Source organism: Saccostrea echinata, unplaced genomic scaffold (genome assembly GCF_033153115.1).
Source record: "Saccostrea echinata isolate AGI-Se365-2 ecotype Australia unplaced genomic scaffold, CSIRO_AGI_Sech_v1 ptg000044l, whole genome shotgun sequence".
Taxonomy (NCBI): Eukaryota; Metazoa; Mollusca; class Bivalvia; order Ostreida; family Ostreidae; genus Saccostrea; species Saccostrea echinata.
This window is the reverse complement of record NW_026889793.1, coordinates 1,026,854-1,052,294: the sequence shown is the minus strand read 5'-3', so window position 1 is coordinate 1,052,294 and position 25,441 is coordinate 1,026,854. Positions and strand designations below refer to the sequence as shown.

At 35.7% G+C, this 25,441-nt stretch overlaps 1 protein-coding gene across 1 annotated transcript; it reads left to right on the top strand.

The window, feature by feature from the left end:
- The first annotated feature begins 3,959 nt into the window (after positions 1 to 3,959).
- Positions 3,960 to 23,582, top strand: LOC133201422 (uncharacterized). The gene is made up of 3 exons (XM_061337225.1): positions 3,960 to 4,030; positions 8,179 to 10,022; positions 22,134 to 23,582. Exons 2-3 carry the CDS (start codon positions 8,409 to 8,411, stop codon positions 23,580 to 23,582), a joined length of 3,063 nt encoding a protein of 1,020 aa, XP_061193209.1. The 5' UTR covers positions 3,960 to 4,030; positions 8,179 to 8,408.
- The last annotated feature ends 1,859 nt before the right edge of the window (positions 23,583 to 25,441 follow it).

Below are 25,441 nucleotides of genomic sequence, written 5' to 3'. Positions count from 1 at the left end.
ACACGACATATTATATCGTGCACACGAAGTATGGCGAGCGCAAGACATATTATGCCGTGTGCCCGAGAAATTTTTACTTTCAGCAACTAAAATATTATGCATTCCATAGGAATAGCCAACATTTAAGCCCTGTATGAATTAAGTATACAATGGAGTTGAGTTGTGTCGTTGTGACAAAATATTTCGTGTGCGACAAAATATCTTGTGAGCATGACGTACTCGTATTATCTCATGTACACGACATAATGTCTCATGAACATGACATAATACGAAGACAGGACTGTACAAGTTGAGGTAACCGGCCGTGCATGTGTCTGATAGTCGGTGATGCCTAGGATAATGGATGATTATGTAATGGTTAAGGGGTATTTATATAAACGCACTGAAGACCTCCAATAATGGAATGACCTGACTTCCCTTAGCATAGACTAGCCCAAGGGTATATAAAGCGAAGCGTTGGTGAATTCGGGCATTCAGAAGTTAGCTGAAGAAGCCGACAGCTGAATCAGACGCCGGCAAAAGAATAGTCAAGTAAAGAAGTAGTAAGGGTATAAGAATAGAAGCCATAGAATAGAAGCACCAGTGGTAAGTAATCCTAGGGAATTGATGTTAAGTTCTGGGTGTAGTAAATCTGAAGAAGATTGATACACCCAGTTCTTTCCTATCAGTAGGAACCTAGGAGGAGAAACACGGTGCAAGAATCATACCCAGTCCCCGTCTCTAGATAAGAGAAAAAAATTTAATACTGTGTGATTTACCCTCAGACAGAGCGGTTTTATTAATCATTGCAATTATAAACTCAGACAGAGTAAGAGGAAAACCTAGTATATATCCCTTGTAAGAACCCATTCATACATGTTACAATATCTAGGATAGTGGATGATACCTAGAATTATGGACCTAGGATAGTGGATGATGCCTAGGATAGTGGACCTAGGATAGTGGATGATGCCTAGAATTATGGACCTAGGATATGAATGATGCCTAGAATTATGGACCTAGGATAGTGGATGATGCCTAGGATTGTGGACCTAGGATAGTGGATGATGCCTAGGATTGTGGACCTAGGATGGTGGATTATATCTAGGATTGTGGACCTAGGATCACAATTCTGGAAGAAGCACACTTGTTCATCATAATTATACATTTTGTTTCTTTTCTTTATAACCAGGAGCAGGAGAAAATATTTTAAAAGAAATTATCCTTTTTCACTATATAATCAGTAGAGCCCCCAACCCTGGGGCCATGAATTTCACCGTGGCAGTTTTGGGAAAGGCATCCTTGCTTATCATAACCGTGCACTTAGTTTGTTTAGATAATACCCAGGATTTTCAAAGGATCAATGCATTTTCACTATTTACATGTGATCAATAGAGCCTCACCTTAATACCAGAACCCCTGAGTCAGGGGTATGATATTCACAATTTTGAAAGAAACACCCTTGCTCATAATAACTATGCATTTAGTTAGTTTGTTTAATACCCAGGGGAAAAGAAGATTTTCAAAGAAATAAATTCATGCACTTTTACTATATGATCTATATAACCCCACCCTAGCACCAGAACCCCTGACTTTGGGGCCATTGACTGCTTGGTGTCCAGAAGTAAAGAAGAGTTTTTTTTTCAAACATTGCATTAATTTTGGTGGTTTTAGCCCCATCCCTCAGGTCCCGGGGGGGGGGGGGGAGCATGAAATTCACACTTTTTATTCCCCTTCACCCATTGCTGGGGAATGCTCCCCTTAATTTTTTTGTTTTTATATTTTTTTCATTTAAAAAGCTAAAATTGATTAATGACATTTGTTTTATTAAAGATGCTCATCTTATTCTACTAATGATGCATTTATTAACAGCTCTGAAGCATCTCATTTGCAAATAAAACAGCATTGTAAAAAAAAAAGTGCCAAAACATCCTACAAAATATATACAATGTAATAGAGCTTTTTTTTTCAATGATGAAACCTTAGTTTAAAGCATTCCCCCTTAAATGGAATTTTAGAAAGACACTGCACTGTGTTTTGCCCAGAAACATATAATTAATCTAGGACGAATGTCAGCTTTGTAGACTTTTTTTCATCACCTGACTCACTCAGGTGACCTATTGCTGTTTGTTTTTTTTTTTTTTTTTTCCTGTCGCCTTGCGTCGTTCGTTGTTTGTTAAATTTAAACATTTTCAACTTCTCTGGAACCGCTAAACCAATTTCAACAAATTTTGGCATATAGCATCAAAACGCATATCAATAATTAATTCAAGGTCACCCGGCACACCTCGGTCGATTCGTACCTCATCATCTGATGAAGGTAAAGGAATCATTCGAGGTTTACAGAATGAAATCAAAGCAGCATTTGACATCAGCATTTGCAAATTACGTCACTTCCGTTTCGCACAGAACATAACACTCCCACAAACAAACACACACACACGCGCGCGCGATTTCGTTACTATATCCCCTCCAACTCCTTTTTTCGCGGGGATAATAGCTTTGAGCTGCATTTGTGTGATGACAAATACACACATTCAAAGGTGCTTGGACATAGATTTGAAGTTAATATTTTCTCACATTTTCTGTATAATTTCATGACTTATATGTTGCTATAGCATTTAATTCCTACCAAAATATAAGTAAATGTAAGTCCGTGCTCAGTGATGTGTGCAAAGTTTAACAATTGAACACACCCGGTGAATCGTAAACATTAACAATAACATAGTTCGTGCCCTGTTAACAAAAACAGTTTACGTTTCACAGATGTGTTTAATTTGTTAAACTCAGCACACACCACTGAGCACGGACTGACAATACTGGTGAGTTGGTTTTGCTTTCGAACATTTCTACTCTGAATTTTCTGGATTATAGATGTAATATTTTTCATTATTATACTTTCATGTTAAATACTAAAATCTGATTAGTTTAGACGCATTTAACAATCCGTAATGTTACCCACAGCGTTAGCAACACACTTGACAACGGGTAACATTACGAAAATATCACATGCGTTCAAATCATGCGCATACGGTTCACTGTAGAATTCTTAAAACGTCGGTTGTGCGTTTGAAAGAAGCCGAATAAACGACGTCAATAAAAGCTTGCGTCCGATGTAGCTTACTTGAAAACAACAAACGACAGACGAAACATCTTTGCGAGTGCAAACTTTAGATGATAAAGGACTTTTTGAGTAGCAAACAAACAATAAAGAGGTTGGTAAATCTTTTCCGAAGCTTTCTTATTGAGAAAAATAGAAGCAGGGAGTTTGAAAGCTTTCTAAGCGTGAACTTAACGACGATCTCCGAATTTTTTTATGACACCCGAAATCAATAAGACATTCAGTATAATAAAATAAATAGTGGACGTTTTTGAGGGTAACAGTTGAAATTGACACCCCTCGGAAAACCATTGTCAACCTCCGCTGACGCGTCGGTTGACAATGGTTTTCCTTGGGGTGTCAATTTCAACTGTTACCCTCAAAAACGTCCACTATTTATATATTAATACATAACAAAATTGCTTCTTTTCTTAAATATTAATGATATAAAGTTAAAATTTGTGTAAGTGCAAAGATGTGTTAATCAAACGGGTCCCGGAATTCATAGTTCCAATAATTTCCAGATAAAATAAGTTTTAAATTATATTTTCGTGTGAAATGCTATTGCAATGTATAAGTCGTGATATTATACAGAAAATTTGAGAAAATAGGCCTATTAAGTTCAAATCTGTGTCTAAGCACCTTTAAAGCACATGTATCTAGCTGTATAGACGACTGATTCCAAAATGTGAAGACACTGTTTCAGTATATATTCAAAAAATATTCACAAATAATGTTTTTCTTTATTTTAATGAATATATTTTTAAAAAATTAAAAGTTTTTCCAACTCTTCTGGGTCGATCAGTTTAACTTTTATCATCGGGTTCGAGATACTATATATGTAATGTAATATGAGACGAATCAGAGACATGAACGAATGGACGGTAATCGGTTCGCAGACTTTGGCTTGGTCAGTCTACATTGCCACTTTCCTTGGTTATTTATAATTCGGTATGTAGAAACAGAGGGTAAACTTTTTAGATAATCTCAATATTTGGTTTTCCATCCTTCAATATTTAACATGTTTATCATGTGTTTATATTGTTACATCACTCAGACCGCAGGGGCCTGAGCCTGCTCCTGGCGTGTAATAATTATTTATTAAACAATTATATATACGTAATACTGTGTTGTTTTAGTATTGCGTGTATAATTTTTTAATAAATAATTATTAAATGCCAGGAGCAGACCACTGTGACCACTCGGCTATTAGAACCACAGGCCTCTGAATTTCTATCAATAAGCCGTTATATGTTGGATCAGAATGATATATATACCCCCTCTGTATATAAATACACGTGTATTTATATATAGAGGGGGTATATATATCATTCTGATCAATCATATAATGGCTTATTGATAGAAATTCAGAGGCCTTTGTTTGAACGGGCTCTTATATGCTCTGTTCCCTATTATACCATACCATGTTTACACAAATATAATAAATATACAGGGGAAGAATCTAATGTAAACAAGAAGTCGAAAAATAACTTACTTGAGGATAAAATTAACACAAATGCTCAGATGAGCTAGTGCAAATGATGTCCTAGTTACACATATAGTATTTCAATTTACCCATGCAAGCTGAAAGATTCCACTTATAACAGTGATTCATTTTGCCCCTGTGTCCTGCTTAAATTAAGCACTAATTTTGCTCAGGATATAATTTTTGCACAATTTCAATCAATGTGCATCCCAATGGATGCAGCAAAATTAGATAGGTGTACTATTGATGTATGAGTTTCTTTTCAGATCGGTTGATTGCATCATATCCATGTGCTAAGCGGTATGCACAAGCGATTTTGTGACAAATATGTTAGGCTACCTGGCCAACATTAGGTCAGATTTTACACCTCCCCCTTTTTTTTTTTTTTTCAGTGAATAAGCAATTATTAGGGAATATCTGCAAACGCTAGTCAGCATAGTTTAAGAATGTCTACTGCTGATATCATGGATATATTATCAATGACATGATTATATCAAGTATCTGGAGCATAGTACATAATTAAAAAATGATTAAAGTGTCATCATTTTAATTATTTTCCTATAATATTGACCCATTGTTCTTTTTAACTTTTTTTTTTTTTTTAGTTAAATAACTAAGTCTTTATTTCTTTTAATGTTTGGTTTAGTTTGGAACAGCTGGCATGCAACGGAACGTGTGAGATAGATACGATCTAAAACTAGAACCAGTGAGAGTACATAATTGACAATATAATACATGTATTTTTTATATAATATACAACAAAACAGCACTTTATTAAAGTTCATCTGAATTTCCTTTATCAAATGCATGTATGTAATTTATATATATATATATATATATATATATATATATATATATATATATATATATATATATATATATATGTTAGATCAGGATGCACTGTTTTGGCATGGGACTCATTATCATCATTAAAAGGGGTCCGTTGGACACATGATAACCTTTCCAAAATGAATCACTGCTTATATCCAATGTAAACAGCTTTTATCCCAAAATAAAAATAAATGCTACAAATTTTCACTTGTAGATGCCATTTTAAAAGTTCTAGGAACATGTAGAAATCTTTTCATCACTAAAATTGATGATGCAATATGCAAGGAATTTACTAAATTCTCCCACTAGATGTACACATATGAAATCTCAATCTCTCTGATTACTCATGTGTATTTAGGAATTTACGAAAAAAGGATCACTGCACTTAAGCTATGAGAGTTGGATCCCGGTTCTTTGCCAATAATAAATTTCCAAAATTTATAATTTTTTTGAATCAGAATTATTAAACAATATCTTAAGAGCAGGGTTTGATATATTATATCACATAAAAATATTAAATAATGCCGAGCGACAGTGGTTTTTGCAACAGGGGTCTAGCAGTTTTGTCACATTTCTAATGTTATTCATATGCATACCAGTTTTCAACGACATTGTTTACATCGAGCCGCAACTTGTCCATTCTTCTCATTTGCACAGAATGTGTATTTTGATTTAAACTTATACATATCCAAAGGGCATTGTTGGACAATTTGTGGCTCATATGTAATTTTCAAAAAAATTCTCCAAACTACGCTCGGTTTAGCTACTAAATTAACAGGTCACCGAGTGTCAACCTATTTTGACCTGTTTGATATTATAATCACTTTACTCACGTGACATTCCACTATTCGATTTGCTTTCATTGTATCTATCAATAGACTTCAGGGCTGTACACATGGATGTGTATTTAAGTACAAAATCTGACTATGTATAGTCAGACTTTTAACACGGTGAATCCTAAGATTTTTCGAATCTTATAAAACTGTATTAAGAATAGGGCAATGCTCTATTTCTTAATACAAGTCTTAACTTACCTTTCGTTTTTAAACCAATCAAAAGTACTCACATTGTGGTCATCCTATTTTTATCATAACAAAAAAAAAGCATGTGGTAAATAATGGTCGACTTTAGCAGTAAAAATATCGAAAAACTCGTCGTTTTATGGGAAGAAGATCAAAAGGAGTAACTACATGTAATTGTAAAAGTTGCTCAAATGCAGCGTTATCTATTCTAAAGAAGTTTTTAAACTACTGGGGTCTTCTCTTTGCACCTCATCTAGCGATGCATTGTGTGCACCAAGTACATATACGAGTGTTCCGCCGCTGTTTCCATTACGATGTTTTTTTTTCAGTTTTATTGTAATGCTTAATACGATAACATATACTGCTAACAGAACGTCGTTTTCCATTATTGAGAGAGAGAGGGAGAGAAATATTGCGAGGGAAACACGTAGAAATCCCTAAGTCTATTAACAATCTAATAAAATGTATAAACGTGTGTACAGGAAAGTATTATAATACAAATATAATACTTGTATTATACAGTAACTACAAATCTCACCATTTGTACCAGCCTGAACAACTTCAAAATAATGAAGAATTTTGCGAAAATTTTATTAGGGTCTTAAAGTTTACCTTGTCTTCTTTCACTAAATTGTGTTTTTCGTTTGGTATTTTGAAGGAAATTCTGGTACTGCCAGTGCAAATCAAGTGCACGATTAGTATGTAGCTGTGTTAACTCGTGTCGCCTCTGTATTATGATCTGCAGGCATCTACAGACGCATCCCTAAACACTAGTATCATACCTGACAATATTTGGATTGCCGAAAAGAAATAGATATTGAAGACATAAGCGAGTGATTATCAATATAGTAACGTTGTAGAATTTTCGTTGACCATGTTTTTCAATCTGAAATGTACTTGTTACATCAATAAAATGTTAATTTAAATTATGTACAGATAGTTTGTATTTCTTGGAGTTTTCATGTTAACCTAGCGACTCAAATTTTAAGTTAAAATTTTATATTTCATTTCCGAATGTTATTTATCTATACAAGCATATAATAAAATATGTATCACCATGAGTACTACATACATGTATAATTTGTTTCACTACACGTTTGTATTACTCTACGTACTACATGTACAGTGAATTACATTTGAATGTAGTGTGACATCGAAGTCATGTACATGTGAATCTTTCTTAAAACATACATTCATTCTTTGAATTGAAAAGCATTCAGCATATAAAACGAAAAATGATAAAGCTAAAGAAAAAAGAGGGGGCATTTTTATCATATACGAAAACTTAAGATTGATCTAATTCGGTGCTAGGCATCAAACATATGGTTACGAATCATGAAAATGATCAATATGTATGGCCATGAATCATTTATTATTTGTGTGAATCATGAAACTACACAATCTTTCTCTCCCCCATTTAAATTCATACTGTAGAATCAATCTGGAAATAATGTGCAAATGTTTACATTCCACTTCCATGCGATTTAAATATCTCCGCCCATTTGCGGGTACCTTAAATTCGAAAGTGGTCCAGTTCAAATTTCCAGAATTTAAGGCTTATACATGTTCTTTTCAATGACGTTGTGTGGAATTATAGCAATATGTTTAAAAAAAAAATTCGAAGTATAAATATCAAAAGCATATGTATGCACAATAATCATAGATTAATTTAGCAATATAGTCCGATTTAAGGCTTAAAATGGGTGGCTGAAAAGGCTCCAAATGACACTCTAAAGTGCACTCATTCTTTCTATTCCTAGATTTGGAGCTGATCCTGATGTGGCATAGAGAGTAATTCTGCACTAATCTTACTTTGTCCAATACATGAGACCGTTTGCATGGTTACCATAAGGAATTTTTGACAGCGATACACAATTTCAAACATGAAGAATGGTTGGATTACAACTTTACATCTGTCCAACAGTGCTCAATATTTATACCATATGCTTTAAGGCAATTTTCTTATTTTGTCAAACTAATCAACTAAAAAATGGCCACTAGGTCCAGTGATGAAATAGACAAGGACACAGCAGTTGAGTCAGCCCCTTCTTCTACTAATTTGTCACTCACCATTAAGAACAAGTTGCATGAAGTAATTGTCAGCAGAATGAAAAATCTTACACCATTGAATGATGTCCACCTAAAACATACTCCAATTATCCAACAAAACTCAACTTTTGCTACATGCAAAACCTCCAGTTCTGTTAGAACTACAACTACTACTTCTGAAAACCAGATTTCACCCTCAAATCAAAGTCTGTTGCAAGCAAGTGGACACTGTGTGTTGCTTAATAATTCGGAGGCTATTATTTGTACATTGAATGATGGCCAACTTAGGATTCCAGGAATACCTGTGATTAAACTAACTGATTCTCTAGAGACCACAAAAAACCTTAGGATTCCATCTCCCATGTCTACAGCTAGTGGGAACAAGGATAGCCTTCTGACCAAGCAGAACACTCAGGCTTGTGTGAACATGAACAGCCTCAGGACCCAGCAGGCCTCTCAGCCTACTTTCAAATTAAACAAAATTGGGATGTACGTGTTGCCTCATTCTAGTTTGAACATTAAAAGACTTAGAATGCATCAGTCCTTTCAGCCGTTTATGAACATGGACAGCCATAGGACACAGCAAGTATCCTCTCTGCCTGCTTTGAACACCAACAGCCTTGAAGTGCACCAGTCTTGTGAGCCCAGTATGAAAATGAATAACCACCAGTCCAGTCAGTCTACTGTGTCTGTGACCAACAACAACCTTGAACAGCTTAAATTTTCTTCTGTTAATAAATTACCTGTGGTTAAGGTTCCAAAGAATGTAGTGCTTTCATCAGCAAACAATGAAAAAAATGTTGAAAATTCCAGGATAGAAACTGGAACCAAAACTACTATCTCGTCGAATCCAAATCTCAACCACAATGCTGATATTGTACCAAGTACCATGTCTTTTTACCCAAATACTGCCGTTACTGTCTCCAAACCAAATGTTACGAACAACATAAACAAAACAACCATCAACAATTCCAGCATTCTGAACAATCAGCTTGTAAATAACAAAACATCGTCTGTGAACACTTCAAAAACAGTGGTACCAGCAGAGGTTACGGAGCACAAATTTTCTGTCAGATTTCATCCGGTTCATAACCTGGAACTACAAACAGACCAGAAGTTTGATTCACCACCAGAATTGGAAAATGTTCAGGTGAAGATGGAAGAAAGCCCTGGTGCGGTTCTCAACCTGGATTTACAACAACCAGACCAGAATTTTGATCCAGCACCGGAATTGGAAAATGTGCAGCTTAAGATGGAAGAAAGCCCTGGTGCAGTTCTCAACCTGGATCTACAGCCAGACCAAAATTTTGATCCACCACCGGAATTGGAAAATGTTCAGGTGAAGATGGAAGAAAGCCCTGGTGCGGTTCTCAATCTGGATCTACAACCAGACCAGAATATTGATCTACCACCAGAATTTGAAAATGTTCAGGTGAAGATGGAAGAAAGCCCTGACCCAGTGGTTATCAACGGACTTCGGTCTTCATCCCGCATAAGAGAGAAACAAATGGTTAAAAAAAGTCTTGTGGTGGAGAGTGTTAGCACAGTAAGCAAGGTAAGTATGAATTCCTCTGTAGGGCTGGGATGATTTTGGGTTCAATCAATTTGGTTTGGTTTCCATTCAGAATGATATGGTTCAGTATTTTTCGATTTGGTTTGATTTTAGCCTAAAACAGTCTAAATATTTCTCATCATAAATGAAAAATAATAATCTCATGGCTTTATAAATTTCTTTCCTTAAGGATAACAAGCATAAAATTCTTTTTAAAAAAATATTGCAAAAGGAAAAGGTGTTTTGAAATAAAAATATTATCGGTAAATCACTGACTTAAAATTGGCACAATCACTCAATCAGCATGATCAGTACAAAAAGTATTAAAATCATGAAAATAAACTTTTCCGATTTCCTATTGGCGGCCATTTCTGTTTATTTGTGTTATGTAAATTTTGAACCAAACTGAACGGAATTCTGAATTTCCTGATCGGTGCACCGAATCAAACAGTATGAACCGCAATGCACTGAAGTTTTTGGTTCACTGCACAGCCCTATTTCACTGTGTAGTGTACATGATATACATTTAAATGATTTAATATAGTCGTGTTATTTTGAGGCCAAAAGGGAAAAAATATGTTCAAGAATCCCAATAATTCAAGATACTGAGGTTGAAGTACATGTGTAGTTCGGACTTCCATGCATATGGTACCCAAGGCATCTTTGTTTGAAAACTGAGAAAGGGCCTTCAGCTGTACATTGTTTAGGGTGTCATACCTGTTAAATTGTAATTTTTGTAGTAGATTCTTACTAGGCGTATATTGAACACTGATGATTCTGTTCTGATATTTAGTGGAATTCTGATAATTTGAATCCAAGAATCCGATATTTATGAGTGTATTTCGAAATTTTCTATTTTTGCAGCGATCCGTTCCCATATTTGTCCGGGTAAAAAATTTACATTGTTTAGTCCGTGTTTTGATCTTGTCTGTATCATTCAGATGTTTGCTTTTATCTCCAAGTACACAAGGATGATTCAGACTTCCTTACAATAGCTTTTGCCATTCAGTTAGGTCAGGATGTAAAAGTTGTTGAACAAACTGTCACACTTAAAGGATTATATTCGGTAATGACCAATATTTCCCCCCAAATCAAACTTTGATGGAGAAATCTTTAATTTATTATGTTCTAAAATAGGGGGATATCTGCTGACTTCAAAGCACTGAATATTTTCATAAGCCATGATGTCATACGTTAAATATGACGTCAGGAAAATGATGTAAATTCAAAATTTCCATGATTTATACGGGAAAAGATGTATATAACGTCAATATTTTGAGTAAAAGTCACCGAGTGCAGGTCTGCTCCAACTCAATATTTTGATATTGTAATGTGTAGAATGATAATATCAATGAAATATGTTAATATTGTTTTGGAGCAGACCTGTGCTCTATAAATTTCATAGTAAAAATTGAACAAATTTTGCCCATTTTTTCCTCTTTCTGAAAAATAAGATAAAATCCGAATAGTTTGTGACATCATAGAAACAAAAATTGAAATTAACTTACTTTGAAACTATAATATTTTTTGTAAATTTAGATTTCTCATACAATATATAATTCAGCACATTTCAAAAAAACATTTCAAAATATGACTTGTTGGGGCAAAAATATGCATATACCGCATATACATGTAGTTCTTTTTGTCACTCATTTAAACCTATTTTGGGCTTGCTAAAACCCATATTTTATCAGCCCCTCAACACCCAAACTATTTCAGATATTTTGGCCAATTCACAGAATCATCACTGATTGAGGGACTTAAATTAACACTATTTCAGCAGGGGTGTGACTAAAATCTGTAATTCGATCTAATAAATTCTAGTTTTTGCTGACAATGTAAAATGTTTACACATCAACCCTTAAACCAGTTTCACATGTGTCTTCTTGTGTGTTTGTCTGTGCACATGTGAGTTCAGGCTAAGTATGGGCGTTTCTATGCAAAGGAGCCAATAAAAAGGCATTAGAGGTATATATTTATTATTCAAAGAACGTTTTGATTTATTTTCTTATACATACTTATATCCACGATATGTTATAGCCAGTACACATTATGACGTGATATTATGACGTCATTGTTCTTACCTACTGGAGGTAATAAAACACATCAATGAAACAGCTTCAGCACAAGGGATTACCCTATTTAATTTCACACAAAATGCATATTATGCCAAGAAGAATATTCTTTAGATTAATAAAACCGCTGCACAAATCCTAAGCATTTTCTCAGAATTTGAGGAAACTTATACCCGACTGTACATTTTTACCCAGATTCAACATGTTCAACTCATAACTTTACAAATAGTAATTAAACGACAGAGCTGTTGATATTTGTGCAGCAATACCAGCAATCCTTGGAATATTTTGCCTCTAAATACACCTTGTTTCAGTTAAATTAACTTAAATAAAATAGAGCATGCCCTTGCGCCGAGGCATTTTTGTTGATGCCCTTTATAATCTTGTGTAGTAAAGAACATTGACATCATAATATGACGACATAATTTGTACTGGCTATCTCACGTCGTGGGTACCAAGTAAGTATTAGACATAACTTTATCTGTATAATAGATAATTATAGTCCTTAGGCATTTTAATTTGTTAATTTGCATAGAATTGCCTATCCCTAGCCTTAACCCACTTGCGTATGTCTTCATCTTTAATCTTCTTTGCAATTTTCAAAAAAATTATATGAAATAGAAACTAAAATTTAGTACAAAGTGCATTATAATCACTCTTGTACATGTTGAACTTCAATATCTCAGACATCAAAATCTTAGAATACTATGAATACTGTTATTTATAAAATACATTTATTTGAAAGAACTTTAATTTGGCATAATAAATTGAGGCAAAAAGGTCGCAAAGATTTCATTAGCACGCATATGTACATCAAAGTGATTTTGAAGTCCCATCCATTTCTTGAATCACCTGAGCTGAAAGGTTAACAGCATCCTTCGACCTTGGTCACATGTTAAATAAGGATGTAGGAAAAAATATTTTATAGTCTTGTCATAGTGTGCTATTTTGTGTAAAGATATTTTTTGTAACTATTTAGGATTTGACTTTAAAGTTTAATTGACATTTAGGATTTGACTTTGAAAATTAATTAATTATACTCATATGTGTTATGACAAACATTTGACAAGACTCAATCTGTTAAGATAGTTATCTGTAATTAATGGCATATGGTCACTCGGTTTCAGCTTAAATAATTATCTGAGTGGTCATCATCAGTGACTCTATATGTCTTATTTATAATTATACTTAATTAACCTCTTCATTATAAATATACTGTTAGGAATTTATTCCACAGTCAGAATATTTTGGAACATTCTACGACACACTGCTTATGTCTATACACTGGCTAAATAAGAGACTGTCCACCAGTCTGCCAGTAGACTAAGTAGTGTGGCGGCTAAATTTATTTTATTATTTTAAAAGTTTATTTCACTTTTTATTTTATCTATCAACTAAAACCTCCTAATTCATACTTCAATTTATTTGTTTTGGCTTTATTTTATTTGATCATTGTTTATACAGTAATTGAACTAAATTGTAACCTAATAAATTGTAAAAACTGTCTAGCTGCCTTCGAGTTATAGCTCTATGCATATTCGATCTTGGTGTTGTTAAGCCTAAACATAGGCTGACCCCCTGTCTCTTGGTTAGGGCAATGTCAGAGTTAGTTCCCCTTATCTACTGGTGCCCTGTACCTCGGTGACAGATGTGGTGGAGAATCCGGGTATGCATTGTGAATTGATGCTATAATTAGAAGGCAAAAGTAGGAATATTTTTGAGGCGCTGAAAATTAAGTTTACAGAGATGTACCTCCAAGATGAAGATACTGGTAAATCCACACATAAACAAAGATAAGTACAACTTTATTCATGTTCTTTCACTCTTAGATAAGTGAGAAATAAAGGTACAGAAATTCTTTGTGTGGAATTGGTAATGTTTAATTTCTTCATTTCATCTCTAGTACTTTTAGTCAGTTGAATGTCAGTAAATCTTATTCAATTTTGAAGTATGCTGACCTTCTGCAAATGCTTTAGTTCATATAGAAGGATAATACATTTCCAAAATTCTGACTAAGATTTCATAGTTTCAGACTGACAGTCCTGATATAAACATAAGTCATGGGCAAAAGAAGAGCGTCAAAAGGATGGTGCTGTGGAAAGAAGAGGTGTTCAAGGATTTCCAGTGTGACCCATGGGACCCCAGAATGCCAATTCACTGCCTCAATGGAGAGGAACTTTGTAGAAGTTAAGCTGCAGAATCTTCCTGTCAAATGTTTAATTGACAGTGGAGCCTCTATTAGCTGTATAAGTCAGCATCAACTACAGCGACTTAAACCAACTACAGCAATAGACCGATCCACAATAACGAGTGCAGTCGGTGTTTGTGGAGAAGTACATCCCATTCTAGGAGAAACGGTGCTAGAAGTCACTCTTGGACACCACACAGTGAAACAGAAATTCCGAGTTTTTGAAACACTTCATGCAAGAGCCATTTTAGGACTGGACTTTCTATGTGAGAACAAAGTACAAACAGATTTTGAAAATATGACACTGACTATTCCAATTCAGAGGAAATCATCAGGAAACAACAAGAGCGGAAGTACCCCTCATGTTACCATAGCAACAATTCGAGACAATGGTATATTTACAGCAATGGCAAAGACGATCAACTCCGTAATTCTTCAACCCCATTCAGAAACCATTTTGCCAGTTGAAATTCCAAAATTTCCACCATGCACAACAGTGATTCTAGAGCCCTGCCACAAACTTCAATCCAAGTTTCCTATAGCTGGAGGAAAAGCCATCTCTTACATTGACGAAAACAACATTGGCATTTTCAGACTCTTAAATCCTACAAGCCTTCCAATTTATCTAAGGGCTAATCTGCCAGTTGCTTTGGCACAACCTGTGAATTTTGAAAATGTCTATCCTGTTGAAGAGAAAGATCCAGCCATGTTGTGCAGTGTGTTTGATGACATCAAAAATCCTAGCACAGACTGTGTAAGTGTCTTGTCAGACTTAGGAATAAATCTAGATTCTTCAAATTTGACTACAACTGATCGACAGAAACTTTGCAAGTTTCTGTCACAAAATCAGGACATTTTTGCAAAGGATTTATCAGAACTTGGAAAGACTGACATGCATTACCATACCATCCATACCAAGGGTGATAAAGTTGTCAGTTCTGCGCCATACCGCCAGTCTCCTCAGATGCGTGCTGAGTTGGAGCGGCAGCTTGAAGAAATGGAGAAACATGGTATCATAGAAGAATCTACATCACCATTTCATAGTCCTGTGGTGCTAGTGAAGAAACGCAATAATGAGTATCGGTTCTGTGTTGACTTTCCTGCTTTAAACAAGATTACTGAGCCTCTTTCTTTTACCATTCCACATATGTCTGATATCCTTGACACACTAGCTGATGCCAAGCCAGAAATATACTCAACACTTGACCTTCGATCTGGATTCTGGCAAGTTCCATTAGACCCTGCTACAAAACACAAGAGTGCTTTTATTACCCACAAAGGCGTGTATGAATTCAACAGGTTAGCCTTTGGCATGATGAACTCTCCGATGACTTTCCAATGTCTGATGACCAAAGTCCTCAGGAACCTCAATTTCAAAATTGCTTTAGTGTACATTGATGATGTTTTAATATTTTCAAGGAACTTTGATGATCATCTACACCACCTTCACCTCGTATTCTCTAGCTTACGCAGTGCTAATCTAAAATTACATCCCTCCAAATGCAAATTTGCACAGAAAGAAGTTAAATATCTTGGACACATAATTTCAAAACATGGAATTAAAGTCAACCCAGAAAATACAGAAAAAGTGAAAAATTTCCAAATTCCAAAGACTGCCAAAGATGTGAAAAGTTTCCTGGGAATGGCAAACTATTACAGGAAATTTGTCAAGGATTATGCTCGCATTGCATCACCACTTACTTCGTTACTGAAGAAAAATGTCAAGTTTCAATGGACACTGAATTGTCAAAGAGCCTTTGACACTTTGAAAAATGCCCTCATCACCGCTCCAATCCTTGCTTTCCCTGAATTTGACAAACCATTCATTCTGTCAACAGATGCTTCTGAGCATTCTACAGGATATGTGCTTAGCCAGCTTCAGAATGGAAGAGAACATGCAATAGCCTATGGAGGAAGATCCTTGCGTGGAGCTGAATTAAAATGGCACATCACAGACAAGGAAGCTTTAGCTCTCGTTGAAGGAGTTCAACACTTCAAGCACTACCTAGCCAACCAGGAATTCACTGTGTTTACTGACAATGTATCTGTGAAGTACTTACAGAAGATCAAAGATTGTCAAGGACGTTTGGGAAGATGGAGCCTACTACTTCAGGGATACAGCTTTAAAATCATCCACCGTGAAGGAAGCAAGAATCCAGCTGATTGCCTATCAAGACAATTACACAGCAATTCTGATCCATCAGTTTCTTCCGATTTAAGTGAACATCTTTACACTATTAGCCCCAAAGAATACACAGAAACCATATTATTCTACCAAGGAGAATCAGAAGAAAAAGTAATTGCAAGTTTACAAGAAAGACCACCTCAAGAAGAACTTGATGAAAATCACATTGAACAACATCAGCAAGAGTGTCCTGACTTTAGAGAAATTTACAAGTACAAATTAACTCGAGAACTCCCTGATGATCCAGCTCTGGCAAGAACCATTGTAGCTGAAGCCTACAACTTTGAACTAGAAGACGGCATATTGAAACATTTCTATTCCAAACGAGGCAAGAAAGTCCCTGTACAGGAGCGTTTGGTGAAGCAAATTGCAGTTCCTCGCATCCTTCGTGATGATGTTCTGAAATCCTACCATGATTGTATTCTTGGTGGTGGACATCAAGGGTTTGAACGGACATATGCTTCCCTCCGAAATAAATATTTTTGGCCTTCCATGTATGATGACATTAAAAGATATGTTCAGACTTGTGAAACCTGCCAACAGTGCAAAAGGAATTATGGAGCTAAACGTCCACCTCTGAAACCTCAGATAAGTGATGACATCTTTGGACGATGGCACATGGACATATTAAGTGGACTTCCAACTACTCCAAACAAACACAAACATATTCTTCTTGTAGTTGACAGCTATTCCAAATGGTCTGATGCATTTCCTTTGCGAACACAAGAAGCAGGTGAGATTGCAAGAGTTCTGTATAAGGAGATAATATCAAGGTATGGAGCACCAAGGACTCTCATTTCAGATCGCGGGAGGAATTTTGTTTCCAATCTTGTGAAAGCTCTATCAGAGATGTTCCAAATCACAAGACATTTAACAAGCTCCTACCACCCACAAACCAATGGATCTGTTGAAAGAATGAACTCCGTCATTCTCCAAGCCATTCGCGGTTACGCTATGGGTCAGCAAGATGACTGGGATGATCTTCTACTCTCAGGGATCCTTATGGCATACAGAGCCACTCCTGCAACTCAATCTACAGAGTACTCACCATTCTTCATGCTCTATGGAAGAGAGATGTGCCTGCCTATTGATACCGCTTTAGTTCCCAAAGAACATTTAGCTCAGGATCACAAAATATTTCTTGGACGAATTTTACAGAATTTAGAAAGAACCAGGAAAATTGCATCCAAAAATATTGAACTTGCCCAACAAAAGAACAAAGAGCGCTATGATAAAACAACCCAGGAACCAGAATTTTTCCCAACTCAGAGAGTCTGGCTATATTGTACCAAAGTTCCTGTTGGTAAAGCTCCAAAATTACATCGCCGATGGGTTGGTCCATATTACATCACCATGGTGAACAGACACAACCACACATACAGGATTCGAAACTGTGCCAACAACAAGGAGGTGAAATCACTGGTGAGTGCCCATCGTTTAAAGCCTTACTATGATCCTCTAACCAGGCCAACTAACCCACCTCCAGAACATGTCAATGACAACACTCAACTAGATCCTGATGAAATTGAACAACCTAGAGATCAACTTGCCAACCCTCCAGGAAGAGTGAGAGCACCTGCTTTGCCAAATAGGACCAACATTCCTAGACAGGAAAATAATGGAAGACAACGACAACAACCACAGCAAAAGAATGGAAACAATAATCAACAAAGAGCACCTGCTTTGCCGAATAGGACGAACATTCCACGACAAGAAAATAATGGAAGACAAAGACAACAGTCGCAGCAAAAGAATGGGAACAGCAATCAACAAATTCGACCAGGAAATCCACCTATTGCTGATACCAAACCTTCATGCCAGGACTGTAACCGTGGTAGCTGCACTCCATTCCGTGAGGAGATGATTGACCGTCTCTTGGCATCCAGTAGAGGAAATGGAACCCTTTACTACAAAGTGAAGTTTACAACTGGAATCTCCGAGTGGCATTTCCCTTGTAAAATTCCATCTAAACTAGTGCGACAATTCCATTCCGACAGAACTATGAGCGGGAAAAAGCGAAAGAGACCCCTACATCAAACCAAGCATAAATTCTTCGACAAACATGACCAACAACCCAAAGAAAATGTGAATAGTGGTAATTCTCAATCAAATTCAGTGAATGTGCTTGATTCAACTGGGGAGTCCACTACCACAAAATTCCAAGGTAGAGAAGAATTGTTAGCCATACGCATCATGAGAGACCGAGCATACTTCCTCATTCAGACTGGTTCTTCAAATCCAAAATGGGAACCAATGACGTCAGTTCCATCACATGCATCAAAGTTCTTAACATACATGTCTACAAAATTAGAAGACTTGCAACTACAACAAGATATTGACGATCTTCGGAGACAACACCTGAGAGAACCACCTCCTGAACCGTGGCAGTTTTGTGTGGGGCGTGAAATCCATGAAGTTAGATTTGACCCAAAGACTGATCCGCAGTACCTTTTGAGCCATGACAATCCGTCTATAGGTCCAAAATGGGTCAATATTGAATCTCTTCCCCCAAGTATTGTTGCCTCTTTCTTTGAAAACTTCAAGGATGATTATATACGACAGATCTGCTCAGATCATACCTATGAACTTTGTAGCCAAAAGTGTGACATGTATTATGTGTAGTTATCCATGTATTCTTTTCCAAATGCAAAGAAATTCATTTGCTTAATTCCATAATACTCTCAAAATTTACAATTGTCTTTACTGTTACAGTAGTTTTAAGGATTAGTATGAGTGCACGCATATTAATTCTTATTCCTACTACTTTTGGGAATTAAATTTCAAGAGGTAAATTATCTTGCTTTTGCTCATGAATTTCTTTTCATAAGTCTAGACTGTGTACATATAATCAATTGATGATGTTAAATGATACCATTTTATTGTTAGTACAGCATATTGTATGTTTGATGTGTTCTCAAATATATACTTTTTATAATGTACATATTATATTTGAGGACAAACATTTTCAAGTAGGGGGGAATATGTCATAGTGTGCTATTTTGTGTAAAGATATTTTTTGTAACTATTTAGGATTTGACTTTAAAGTTTAATTGACATTTAGGATTTGACTTTGAAAATTAATTAATTATACTCATATGTGTTATGACAAACATTTGACAAGACTCAATCTGTTAAGATAATTATCTGTAATTAATGGCATATGGTCACTCGGTTTCAGCTTAAATAATTATCTGAGTGGTCATCATCAGTGACTCTATATGTCTTATTTATAATTATACTTAATTAACCTCTTCATTATAAATATACTGTTAGGAATTTATTCCACAGTCAGAATATTTTGGAACATTCTACGACACACTGCTTATGTCTATACACTGGCTAAATAAGAGACTGTCCACCAGTCTGCCAGTAGACTAAGTAGTGTGGCGGCTAAATTTATTTTATTATTTTAAAAGTTTATTTCACTTTTTATTTTATCTATCAACTAAAACCTCCTAATTCATACTTCAATTTATTTGTTTTGGCTTTATTTTATTTGATCATTGTTTATACAGTAATTGAACTAAATTGTAACCTAATAAATTGTAAAAACTGTCTAGCTGCCTTCGAGTTATAGCTCTATGCATATTCGATCTTGGTGTTGTTAAGCCTAAACATAGGCTGACCCCCTGTCTCTTGGTTAGGGCAATGTCAGAGTTAGTTCCCCTTATCTACTGGTGCCCTGTACCTCGGTGACAGTCTTATCAAGAATGACAATGTTACTATTAGTCATATTTATATATTAAAGCAGGTAGATTAGATAAAAGTTTGTTCAAATCTTGACCCCTGTGGGGATGAAAAGGTTTGACTGTATGATGTTGAGATTATGTGAAAACGAGCAAATTCTTTTTATTAGGATACTCAGTTCTGATAAAAAGCTTATTGTTAAAAATATACAGAAGATGAATTCACTTTTTTATTAGCTCACCTCAACGAAGTTGGGGGAGCTTATGTAATACCCTCGGCGTCGGCGTCCCAAGTTAAGGTTTTGGAGCAGTTTTCTTTTCAAGTACTTCTATGGCCTATATTAGTCAGAGATGCATGGAGGATGCTTCTAGTGTATTTCATTGTACCAGTCAAGGTTTCAGATGCTGCAATTTCAGCTAAAGAATGACCAGGTTAAAGTTTTTGGAGCAGGTTAAAGTTTTTGGAGCAGGTCTCATTTCCAAGTAACTATAAGCCCTATATTGACCAAACTTGCATGGATGGTACATCTAAGGATGCACACTACTGAACTTGCTTGGGATGCTGGATCTAACCTACATTTTCTGGATGAGTGACTAGGTTAAGGTTTTTGGAGTAGATCTCATTTCCAAGTAACTATAAGCCCTATATTGACCAAACTTGCATGGATGATACATCTAAGGATTCACACTACTGGACTTGCTTCGGATGCTGGATCTGACCTACATTTTCTGGATGAGTAACCAGACTAAAGTTTTTGGAGCAGATCTCATTTCCAAGTAACTATAAGGCCTATCTGAACCAAACTTGCATGGATGATGCATCAAGGGACGAACAATCTCAAAACTTGCTTTGGATGCTGGATTTGACTTACATTTTCTGAATGAGTGACTAGTTTTAAGTTTTCAGATAAGTCTATTCCCAAGTAACTGCAAGCCCTATCAGACCAAAAGTGCATAAATGTTGCATCTAGGGATGCACACTCCTAGATTATTAGTTTAGTGTGGGACTTTGCCTTACTTAAAGACAACATTCATTGAGGTGAGCTCTGTAATCTCTGATTACCTATGTTTTATTCTAAATACAATGTCATTTTATCAGGGCTAGACAAATAGCATTGCCCGACGCCCGGGACAACCAATTTTGTTTGGCGGGCAAGTTATTTAATAAGTGGTACCTGCCCGCGGACAAGTGCTTCTCCAGTTAACAAAAAATCGAATGTTGTTTGTTTTATCGCCGTTGAAATGTAATGAATCACAGTAGAGCACCTGTTTTTCGCTGCTGTTCATCACTACATCGAATACTCCATCGGAACTCCTCTAGAATTTACCCATTTATGTGTAGTTAAAATACACACAGGACGTAAAACATAGCAGCTATCGATTCCATGTCAAAAAAGTTGAAGAGGATTTTAGACCTTTTTAGGTATTGTAAAAAATAATGTAAAAATTCATGCCGTGAGTACAAACGTGTTATACTGATATTAAAATTGGAGCTGTTGACTGGCGATCACTGAAAGTCACAATCGACATGCAGTGGTGGTTTTCATAATCAAATACTTTATAATATTCAAAAAAAAAAAATTTTTTTCTCTTACAGTATTTTTGGGATGTTAAAGTAATACAGAGAAAAGTTTTAATTATGCGCACTGCACAAGCTAAGAAATCTCCCTGGAACAAGACTTACCCCTAAATTTTTCCGTGCAAAAAATTAAATGATTTTATGTCTAGTTTGGTCCCCATGTAGTGTATCAGTTGAGAAATAATTTAATATTTAACGATAATGCTTTAATTTTATGTTAATTAAGAAAAAGTGGGACAAGCATATTTTTGGTAGGACAAGTAATTTTACGATGGTAACCTGTCCCAGGGCAAGTACTGAAAAATTCTATTTGTCTACCCCTGATTTTATTTATATTTGTTCCATAAACTGTTTTTTTTTTAAGACAGAGGAAGTAAGATGTTATCATTTTTTTTGTTTAGAAAGGTCCAAAGAAAAGGAAAATAAAGAGAAGAACTAAAGATAAAAGTAGCGTAAATAAAAGGATCAACATTCATTTCGAGACTAGAAACAGAAGTAACATTGAAAAAATGAAAGAAATCGACTTTAAGTTTTTCAAATGTGGAATTTGTAATGAGGGTTTTAGGGATTCCATTGGTTTACAGTCACATGTTCTACAGCACAAGGGAATCCAAAGTGAAACAATAAGGTGCGGGTATTGTGGAATGAATTTCTTGGGTAAAAGTGGTGCGTTAGTTCATCTGAAGGGCACCCATGGTATCAATTATGAGAAACCAAAAGCTGGAATGGAAGAAGTAAATTTACCAACATATGAGAGTGATGAAAAATCTGTGAAAACTGTTCGAGTCATTCGAACAAAATTACCTAAATGTGAGATATGTAAGAAAATATTTCCAAATCTGGAGAGGTTAGCACAGCACAAACAGAAAAGCTGCTGGGCTTACGTGTGGTATTGTTGTGTTTCTTGTGGGAAACCAGTTGGAAAAGAAACTCGTGAAGAAGTACCTGTCCCAAAAGAGTTAATATGCAATCTGTGTAATTCAGGGAACCAGTCAAAAGAGAACAAGGATACTGTGATGGAGCAAGAGAAACAAGGAGATGAAATGATAGTTGATGCAGAACATTCAGGTTTCCGTCATAAGAAATCTGTGATGGAGCAAGAGAAACAAGGAGATGAAATGATAGTTGATGCAGAACATTCAGGTTTCCATCTTAAGAAATCTATATCCTATGATTGTTTGGCTTGTGGGAAGTCCTACAAGCAAAGATCATCATATAATATGCACCTGAAACTGTCACATGGTACAGTAAAACCTTTCAGATGTGATTTGTGTGACAAGGCCTATGTTTGTCCCTCTTCACTTAGAAAGCACAGGCTTTGTCACAGAGAAACAAAAACATTTGCATGTGATGAGTGTCCAAAAACATTCAAATTAAATCATCTTCTTACGAATCATAAGAAAAGACATGGGCCAGGGAGATTTCCTTGTGATGTTTGTGGGAAGATATTGAAATGCAAGCAGAGGCTCAGAGATCATAAGAGATTACATACTGGTGAAAAGCCATTTCTCTGCGAGATTTGTGGAAAGAGATTTCTTAATCGAATGTCCAGAGTTCTTCACATGAATACCCACAATCCTTCGAGCAAGAGTCAGTGTGAAATTTGTGGGAAACTTTTCACATATGTGCATTCTTTACGACATCATCTGATAATGCACAAAGTTCGTGATGATTTGAGCTTGAAAGTCAGTTCTAGCATGGCAGACAAATCTCATATTTGTGAAATTTGTGGCAAAGGCTTTTATGAGAGATCAGGATATAGAAAGCACAAATTAAGTGTGCATGAGTATAAAAACAAGCCTGATGCCCGACCCAGATGTTTCATTTGTAAAAAAATCTTTCTCCAGTAAATCAAATCTTAGGTCTCATATTGCAATCCATCAAGGACTTACACAGGTAGAATGTGACAAGTGCAACATGGTTATGCATAAACAATCTTTGAGAAAACACATGTTAAAAACACACAGAATCAGTTTCTAACTTTTTCATGAATATACAGTTTAATGGTTAATATCTTTTTTGATGAATATTGAAGATTCTTAAAAGTTTAATAACTTTTTCGTGAATATTGAACAGTCTCAATAATTTTTACATCACCTGAGCTGAAAGCTCAGGTGAGCTTTTCTGATCACATTTTGTCTGTAGTCCGTCTGTCTGTCTGTCCGTAAACTTTTCACATTTCCAACTTCTTCTCCAGAACCACTGGGCCAATTTTGACCAAACTTGCCACAAAGCATTCTTGGGTGAAGGGGATTCAAGGTTGTTCAAATAAAGGGCCACGCTCTCATTCAAGGGGAAATAATTCAGAAATAGTGAAAATTTGGTGGCATATTATAAAAATTTTCTTCTCCAGAACCAATGGCCCAAAAAAGTTGAAATTTATAGGAAACCTTTGTTATATACTGTAGATTCAAGTTTGTTTAAATCATGGACCTGGGGTAGGGTGGGGCCACAATTGGGGATCAAAGTTTTCTTAAGAATATATAGGAAAAAACTTTAAAAATCTTCTTGTCAAGAACAGCAAAGCCATGATTTGTTATATTGATATGGAAGCATCCTCAGGTATTGTAGATTCAAGTTTGTTCAAATCATGACCCCCGGGGGTTGGGTGGGGCCACAGTGGGGGATCAAAGTTTTACATAGAAATATATAGGAAAATATCTAAAAAAAAAAAAAAATCTCAAGAATAGGAAAGCCATGATTTGTCATATTAATATGGAAGCATCCTCAGGTATTGTAGATTCAAGTTTCTTCAAATCATGACCCCTGGGGTTAGGGTGGGGCCACAATGGGGGATCAAAGTTTCACATAGGAATATATAGGGAAAATTTTTTAAAATCTTCTTCTCAAGAACAGCAAACCCTTTTTAGTCATATTGATATGGAAGCATCCTCAGATAGTGTAGATTGAAGTTTGTTCAAATCATGACCCCTGAGGTTAGGGTGGGGCCACAATGGGGGTTCAAAGTTTTACATAAGAATATAAAGGAAAAAATCTTTGTCTCAAGAACAGCAAAGCCATGTTTAGTCATATTGATATGGAAGCATCATCGGGTAGTGTAGATTAAATTTTGTTCCACTGATTACCCCTGGGGGTAGGGAGGGGCCACAATGAGGTATCAAATTTTTACCAAGGAATATATAGGAAAAAATCTCTAAAAATCTTCTACTCAAGAACAGCAAAGCCATTTGTTATATTGATATGGAAATATCCTCGGGTAGTTTAAAATTCCCCCCCCCCCCCCCCAGGAAACTTTTCAATACTGAATTGATTTGTGCTTTTTTCCTAGCTTGTATTCAGGTGAGCGATGTGGCCCATGGGCCTCTTGTTTTCATGTGCATCTATAATGTAAGAATATTTAATGAATATAAAAGCTATTCAAGTATTAAATATATGTTTAACCATCTTTTTTGTTTTGCTTAGCTTTTTGTCTGTTTCTAGCTCACCTGAGCCAAAGGCTCAAGCTACCTTTTCTGTTCAAGGAGTGTTCAATGTCTGTCATGTTTCCTCTTCCCACTTTTCACATTTGATGTAATAAAATATCAAGACAACAAACAGTAATCAGGCTCTAAAACTTGCCACAGTCAAAGCATTCTCAGGTGAAGGGGATTTAAGTTTGTTCAATTGAAGGGTCATGTCCTCTTTTAATAGAAATTGAGAAATTGTGAAAATTAGATGGCAAATTTAAAAAAAAAACTTCTCAACAAGC

Coding starts and splice junctions, on each gene's coding strand:
- LOC133201422 (XM_061337225.1), top strand. CDS start 8,409: ATGGCCACTAGGTCCAGTGATGAAATAGACAAGGACACAGCAGTTGAG. Junction 10,023..22,133: donor GTGTTAGCACAGTAAGCAAG/GTAAGTATGAAT, acceptor TTTTTTGTTTAG/AAAGGTCCAAAGAAAAGGAA.